Raw genomic sequence first — 7500 nt, 5'->3', positions numbered from 1 at the left:
CGTACTAGCCAGCAACGACCTCTACTTCCTGACGGCCTTCGTCAGGCGCTCGGCCAGAGATGACGTCATCGTCTGGCCCACCAGGCTCCTGGTCGTTACTCGCCTGCCGAGGCGCCAGCTTCTCCACCTCCGTCAGGAGCTCTCCGGCGTCAACGCGATGGTGATGAGTTTGGCCGGCAGTCTGGTTCCTCTGAGGTAAGTTCATCCGTTGGTTTTAACGGGCTGCTGATGAGCAAGAGCCCGTGCCAGCATAAAGCTGGCTTAATCTATCATCATCATTCGTTGATACGTTATTACCAAGATTCTTTTAACAATAGCTGCCAAAATATAATAATTGTTCTTCTGCAAATTAAATTAGAATCGCAAAGGATGTATATTAAAGGTAGATATAAGAGCAAGTTTGTAACTTAAGAATTTTTAAACTATACTTTTTTATTTTGATTTAAATCGTTTTTGTAGCAAAATGTTATTTTTAAGTTATTTATATTTTTGTATTAAGAGAATTATTCAAGTAATGTAAAATTATTGGAGTGTGATTGTATTTTTGTAATAAAAGATAAAAAAAAATGCGAGGGTTGATTATATTTATTTATATCCGTTATAACTTCAGATTATATAGTAAGTTTTTATAGCAAAGTGTTATTCAAGTTTATGTCTATTTTTTGGATTAAGAGAATTATTCAAGTAACGTAAATTATGGAAGTATAACTGTATTTCTATAATGAAGGATAAGAAAAATATTTAAAATTCGAGGGTTGAATTTTATCCTTTATATCCGTTATAACTTCGGATTATACGAGTCTTTTCAGAGCTTTCGTAGGTGTGATTCCCAAACGGTTATAACCAGGTATGCGTACACACCTTTGAGGCGTGTTTAGTCGAAGCCAATTGTGAATGACCGCTAAAACGTAAACAAAAGATCTAATTAATGACCCCAAAGAAATATTAGTCGTAGATAACGACCCACCAAAAACCCTTGAGGTGGTCACTACTTAGGTAAGATAGATCTTCTCTAATATATTGTCCTTTATTTTATGCGAAATTGGTTGTCTTCCTCAGGTGTCAGATTTACATCCATCTGGCCTACGATACTCGCAGTCTCTCCGTCGCATCCTGGACGTCGAGGTTCGGAATTAAATACCTGACAGAGAATCGGCTATTCCCCGACAAATTCAACAAGCAAGTGCATTTGCATATATTTTTGTTTTGGATGGGTATTTTTTACCATGGGCGGCCCCGTAGCATATTTTCCATGAGGGGGCGGGGGTGTGGTAGGTGTGGGCAAATCTTAATAAACTAGTATAAAGCGCCCCTTTTTCACTCCATCAGACTTATTCATTGCGTCATGTGCATTTGCATATACTTTTGTTTTGGATGGGTATTTTTTACCATGGGTGCCCGTAGCATATTTTCGCTATATTTTCCGGGGGGGGGGGGGGGGGGAGGGGGGGGGTGGGGGGGGCGGGGGGGGGGGGTTTGGTTGGGGTGTGGTGAGGTGGTGGCCCAAATCGTTAAGTAAATTAGTATAAAGCTTCTTCTTTTCTTTTTCCCTGCCATCAAGAACTTATTCATTGCCGTCCTGTTGCATTTTGCATATTATACTTTTGTTTTGGTGATTGGGTTATTTTTCTTTCTTCTTTATCCACCATGGGTGCCCGAAGCATATTTTCCAGGGGGTGGGTGGTTGGGGAGAGTGGCCAAATCTTAATAAACTAGTATAAAGCTCCCCCTTTTCACTCCATCAGACTTATCTATTCATTGCGTCATCGTACAAAGATATACACGGCAGATTTGATCGCTCATCTGCCAGAGGTGAAGTGACGTTGCCTGTCGCTGTATAAATTTATACCCTCTTTTTATCATCAGGTTGAATGGCTTGTCGAAACTGAACGTGGCCTGCTTGAATTTCCAACCCCATATGGACGTAAGGAAAATCTACGGGAATGGTGTCGAGGCCAAATACACGTACTCTGGACCAGCCTTGGAATTGTTGAAGATAATCGCGAACGACATGAATTTCACGTAAGTTTATATATATATATATATATATATATATATATATATATATATATATATAGTATATATATATATACTGCGCTTATATGTCACTAAATAGTGTGTGACAATAATATTTAGCCAAGGCCACAGGAGAAATGAAAGGAGTAGGTACCAAGCGCTTTCGTGTTACTTCAACACATTTCCGAGGTTTAATTTTCCTGTGGCCTTGGATATATATATATATATATATATATATAATATATATATATATATATATATATATATATATATATATATACAGGGTGTCCATAAAGTCCCGGTACCATTACAATTATTTATTGCTTGGAATGGTACGGGGCCTATGGACACCCTGTATATATATATATATATATATATATATATATTATATATATATATATATATATATATATATAATATATATATATATATGTTTATCTATATATATATATATATATATATATATATATATATATATATATATATATATTGTTTTTTAAGAATGTTGCTCGTGACAGTTTGTATTTCCTTATGTTGAGCTAAGATTGGACCCAAACGGATTGTAGCTGTATTATAATGCGTCTACGATTGACTTAATATGAAACAACGGTTAATGGGCTTAAAATTGAAAGTAAAAAAATTTTTATTTTTACATTCCTAAATATATTTTGGGAAAAGAAGGTATCTCAGTGAAGCAGTAATCAGATGACCTATGGATTATTGTTACAAGAAACTCGATTTAATTCTGCAGAATGTACTACATATTACATTAAATTACTTTTTAATTGCAGATACACACTGAAGGTGCCACCAAACGATGGAGCCTGGGGTGTCCTGTACCCGAATGGAACCTGGAACGGAATTATCCGTATGATATTAGATAAGGTAACTGTCTAATACGAGACTGATACGGGTATTCACATTGCGCGCTGAGAGAGGTGGTGTTGAACGAATGGTTTACGTGCTCGCCTACCAATTCGGTAGTCACGAGTTTGATTCCCCACTCTGCCAACAAGGAATTAGAGAAATTTGTTGCTGGTGATTAGAAATTGATTTCTCGATATAATGTGGTTCGGATCCCACAATATGTTGTAGGTCCCGTTGCTAGGTAACCAATTGGTTCCTAGCCATGTTAAAATATCTAATCCTAGGAGAGATGTTAATCAGCTCAGTGGTCTGGTTTAAACTAAGATATACTTAACTTCTACAGGAAGCAGATATCGGATTGGGGCCCTTCGGCGTCACCTACGTCAGATCCAAGTTTATCGACTACACGACGCCGCTGCTGGTCGACTACACACAAAACTTAGGAAGAAGAGGAAACACTGAAGTCGCTCTGTGGAGTGTCCTGCTCGCTCTGGACCCGTCGGTGTGGATCGCAACCTTCGTCATGCTGGCCATGACGTTCTCCATCGTCTACCTCCTGGACAAGTCTAGCTCGAGGGTGACCTCGAAAATCTCCCTACTACTACGCCCGGACGTTTCTTCATCAAGGTCGAGTATCTGAGTCTGAGCTTCAGTCAGGGACCCTGGTTTATCCTGGTCATACTCCCATCTGGACTGACCTAGTAATCTTTGTAGGCCTAATCATGAAGCCTAGGGACCCTGGTTTATCCTGGTCATACTCCCGTCTGGACTGACCTAGAATTATCTTTGTAAGCCTAATTGTGAAGCCCAGGGATCCTGGTTTATGCTGGTCATACTCCCATCTGATCTGGACTGACCTAGAATTACTTGAGAATGATCCAAGTCTTTCCTATTCACTTGCAGACATAAAGTACTACGTGGGAGACAACTGGGAGCTCTTCATTTTCGGCATGTGGCTGATGACGATGCTCGTCTTGACGGAATCTTACAAATCCAATCTGATGTCATTGCTGGCTGTGAGGTACATCAAGGAGCCCTACCACAGCTTCAGAGAAATTCTGGACGACAAGTCGGCAGTATTGGTGCTCTTCTCCAACACTGTTTTTACGCAGATCTTGACGGTAAATTTTGTGTGTGTTTTTCAGCAGCATGTCTATTTACATCTAGTGAGTCTAGTGACCTTGTCAGAAACTAAGTAACAATTTCTCTTCTGCTGTCCTCAGGAGAATATATATCTGCCTTTCGTTTCGGTATATTGTGAGCATTTTATTGACTAGGAAACTTATATGTTCTGTATTACGCTTTTATCCGTTTTTGTTTTTTTGTCTTTTTTTTGTTTTGTACCCATTCATCCATAGTGATGTAATGCATTTAATTAACGTAGACCCCTACGTCCAGGATTTCAATATGCTTCATTAGGACTTGTCCGTTCAGTTAATATTGATTTGCCTCAGAGGTAATGTACAAAAAACGGATTCTCAGTTATTCTTAGTCTTCAATTTATATCAGGAGTGCAAAGGGACCCAGCTTGAGGGTCTATGGCTGCACCTGTATATTCCAGTATAGCCTTACATCTCAACCTGTGTAGAAAGATAATTGATCATTTGTTTTCACAGGACGCGAAATCAGGCATCTTTAAGGAGGTGGCAGACGCGGGCAAGCAAGGTCGCATCATAGAAATTCCCACTCAGGGTTACATACCCGTCGTGGACAAGTTCGTGTCACAGGGGAAGTATGTCTTTAACGGTCCGTATCTCATGATGAGGCTGTTCCTGACGCAAGACTACATGGAGAAAGGTTGGTTGCTACTTGGTAGACGTCAGTGTGTTCTTTCAGTAATATTGGCATTGGAAAAACTAGAATTAAGTATCGTAGAGTCTGAGAAATAGGAAAAAACTACGGTTAATGTAGCGTACAGCCTTATAAACTGAAGAAAATAGTCATGTAGTATATATCCTGACAAACTGAAAAACCAGAGAAACGTAGCATACAGCCTTACAAATTGAAAAACAAGTAAAAACAATAGAGTTTTCCGTGCAGCGTATAATCAAGCGCAGCGAAAATATATCTATATTCCGGTGTTCTTGGTTAATCTTTAAACCATTACCAGGTGGTGGCCAGTCCCATTGCGTTGCCAACCGCACGATTATGTCTAACTTCAACCTTAAATAGAATAAATACTACTCAGGCTAGAGGGCCGCAATTAGGTATGTTTGATGAGTGGAGGGTGGATAATGAACATATAAATTTGCAGCTCTCTAGCCTTAGTAGTTTTTAAGATTTGGGCGCAGACAGAAAGTGTGTGGACAGACAGACAGAAAACTTAACTGGAGTTGTGTAACATAGAGCCAAATCAATCTAAAACCTATAAATTTGATTCCAGGTCACTTGAACCGTTTTTAAATGATTTATTGATGGTGTGAAACAAAAGATACAAATATTTCTTCTTGCATATTCCCAGGCAACTGTAAATTCTACGTGTCCAGGGAAAAGGTCCTTCCGTTCATCTACGCACTGGCAGTTCAGAAGCATAGCCCGCTCAGAGCGGCTCTGAACAAAAGGTAATCCTTGCTCTTAAAGACTGCATCCTATCTGTTTTAGGCTTGTTTATTTCTCCTGTCATTTCATCACAGCAAATTTTTATTTGCTAATAAAGAATGCTGAAGGAATATTACATTAGTAAATGTATCTGAAATTTTTTTTTATTAGTTTTCCTGATGGGACTTAACGTTGTAAGAATTGTAGAAATTTGTATTTTTGACCAGTTTTGCTGCTTCGCAGTGCACTTGTTGTAGTGTCTCGAACTGTGTTATGTCTTTGACTTTTAAAAAAAATGCATATGATTTTTGTTGTTGTTGCCAGTTTTACTGATGGGACTTAACGTTGTAAGAGTTGTAAAAAATTTTAATTTTGATCAGTTTTGCTGCTTTACTGTGCACTTGGCTTAGTGCCTCAAACTGTGCTATGTCTTTGATTTTGAAAACTTGATTAGGTGTTGTAATTGCATGACCAAAATCTACTAGTATTTTATAAAGTACCCACTCGCCAATCAAAATGCATAAAAAAGAAGATGAAATGTTTGTTCATACGTGACCCTATAACCCAACACTGACTGCCGTACATGCATGGATTGTCGCAAAACTCAACTCAACGTTCAAATCTTCGACAGGATCCAGGCCCTGATAGAAGGAGGTTTTTACAACTTTTGGCTGGAGCAAGTTTTTCCCAACGCTGGAATGTGCAAAAACCCCCCAAGGAAAATGACTGTCAAATCTGCATTAAACTTTATGACTCTTTCGGTCAGTAACTCGCTCGGGTTTGCAATAATCTGATTAAACCACTTTTACCCTTTCTTCAATATATAGTCAAGTAGAAACGCCGAGTTCTTTCATTGGATCTTCATTTATTTATTTATTTTTAATTTATTTATTTATCTACTTATTTATCTGTTCCTTGATTTATTTACTTTAGGTCTGAACTTTACTTCGTCTTTTGCTGTAACTACCCCTCCCCCTTCTCTCTCTCTCTCTCTCTCTCTCTCTCTCTCTCTCTCTCTCTCTCTCTCATTTCTTTGTCTTTCAGTCAGTCTGTTTATCTCTTTTTTTTTTTTAGCTGTTGATTATTTTGTTCAGCAATAGAATCATTTTATGTGGAAAGCTTGCTACGTTAGGAATGGCTTCCTTGAATGATATATAGTCCACAAATGATTAAAATACTGAAGTCCCTGATTATGAGATTTCTTAGGGATTTTGGTCAACGCCCACCTTCCCCCAGCCCCCACCTCCTCACACCATTCCTTCCCCCCCCCCCCCCCCCCCCCCCCCCCCCCCACCCCCCCCACCCCCCACCCCCCGCCCAACCATTTCTCATGAGAGCTATATTTGGTGAGGTAACACCACTGGCACATGTTATTTACTTTTAGATTGATTAATTCATTTATTCATTTATTTAGATATTTATTTATATTTGTTTGTTTTCATTTCAGGGAACCTTTTTCATCCTCTTGGTCGGTTACGTTTTCGGATTCTTGAGCCTTTGCTTTGAGATTGTCCTGTCAAAGTTATCTAAGCAACTAATAAGAGAATAAAAGCAAGACAAGAAGCGTACGGTCTTAGTTGCAAGCATCATGTATTTGGCAACTTCCTTGCTGTTCAGTTTCATGTTATTAATTATTAGATTAAAATAATCTGACCCACTTATTTGAGGAATTGTTCAGAGCCTGAGATAGTGCAAGCATGATTCAATAAACATTGCAAAAACTAAAACGAAAATAGCTTTCATCTAACCTAATTGTTCATGGCGATTACGGAAAAATCTAGTTCATTCAACGTTAACACTCAAGGGCCACATAAAAAAATGAAGCCTATAGGACCCAGAGAACAAATGTAGGCCTATGAATCAAATAGTCTGTGAATGTTCTAAAGAAGACGCAAACATGATTGGTTGTGGAAGTAAAATTAATGCAAATATTAGTCGAATTATCACTACTTTTGAGAGACGAACAGATGCTGGATTCAAACTCCCACAGTCACTGTTCAAATCCGTTTTCTCTGAAGTCACATGGAAGAATGTATTGCTTTGATGCATTGAACAGAGACTTGCTTAATAATTTGAATG

At 38.7% G+C, this 7500-nt stretch overlaps 2 protein-coding genes and 1 long non-coding RNA gene across 3 annotated transcripts in view; all 3 read left to right on the top strand.

The window, feature by feature from the left end:
• LOC135214622 (uncharacterized) overlaps window positions 1-1180 on the top strand; it is a 3815-nt gene extending 2635 nt beyond the window's left edge. The window contains exons 3-4 of the long non-coding RNA XR_010314444.1: window positions 1-195; window positions 1060-1180. The exon at window positions 1-195 is cut by the window's left edge and continues 29 nt beyond it. This is a non-coding gene — a long non-coding RNA (uncharacterized LOC135214622). The remainder of the gene's footprint in view (window positions 196-1059) is intronic.
• A 467-nt stretch (window positions 1181-1647) lies between these two features.
• Window positions 1648-3523, top strand: LOC135214706 (glutamate receptor ionotropic, kainate 1-like). The gene is made up of 4 exons (XM_064249037.1): window positions 1648-1676; window positions 1867-2022; window positions 2808-2901; window positions 3227-3523. Exons 1-4 carry the CDS (start codon window positions 1648-1650, stop codon window positions 3521-3523), a joined length of 576 nt encoding a protein of 191 aa, XP_064105107.1.
• On the top strand, window positions 1866-7127 carry LOC135214621 (uncharacterized). Its single transcript, XM_064248955.1, has 8 exons — window positions 1866-2022; window positions 2808-2901; window positions 3227-3510; window positions 3787-4004; window positions 4500-4680; window positions 5345-5444; window positions 6053-6182; window positions 6869-7127. The coding sequence occupies exons 4-8, from the start codon at window positions 3834-3836 to the stop codon at window positions 6968-6970; spliced, it is 684 nt and encodes a 227-aa protein (XP_064105025.1). The 5' UTR covers window positions 1866-2022; window positions 2808-2901; window positions 3227-3510; window positions 3787-3833; the 3' UTR covers window positions 6971-7127.
• The last annotated feature ends 373 nt before the right edge of the window (window positions 7128-7500 follow it).

This window comes from Macrobrachium nipponense, chromosome 46, assembly GCF_015104395.2.
Source record: "Macrobrachium nipponense isolate FS-2020 chromosome 46, ASM1510439v2, whole genome shotgun sequence".
In the NCBI taxonomy this organism is placed as follows: Eukaryota; Metazoa; Arthropoda; class Malacostraca; order Decapoda; family Palaemonidae; genus Macrobrachium; species Macrobrachium nipponense.
The sequence above is the reverse complement of the archived record's forward strand: the minus strand, read 5'-3'. Positions and strand labels throughout refer to the sequence as shown.

Coding starts and splice junctions, on each gene's coding strand:
- LOC135214706 (XM_064249037.1), top strand. CDS start 1,648: ATGGGTGCCCGAAGCATATTTTCCAGGGG. Junction 2,023..2,807: donor GCGAACGACATGAATTTCAC/GTAAGTTTATAT, acceptor TTTTAATTGCAG/ATACACACTGAAGGTGCCAC. Junction 2,902..3,226: donor TCCGTATGATATTAGATAAG/GTAACTGTCTAA, acceptor TAACTTCTACAG/GAAGCAGATATCGGATTGGG.
- LOC135214621 (XM_064248955.1), top strand. CDS start 3,834: ATGTGGCTGATGACGATGCTCGTCTTGACGGAATCTTACAAATCCAAT. Junction 4,005..4,499: donor TTTTTACGCAGATCTTGACG/GTAAATTTTGTG, acceptor TTGTTTTCACAG/GACGCGAAATCAGGCATCTT. Junction 4,681..5,344: donor GCAAGACTACATGGAGAAAG/GTTGGTTGCTAC, acceptor GCATATTCCCAG/GCAACTGTAAATTCTACGTG.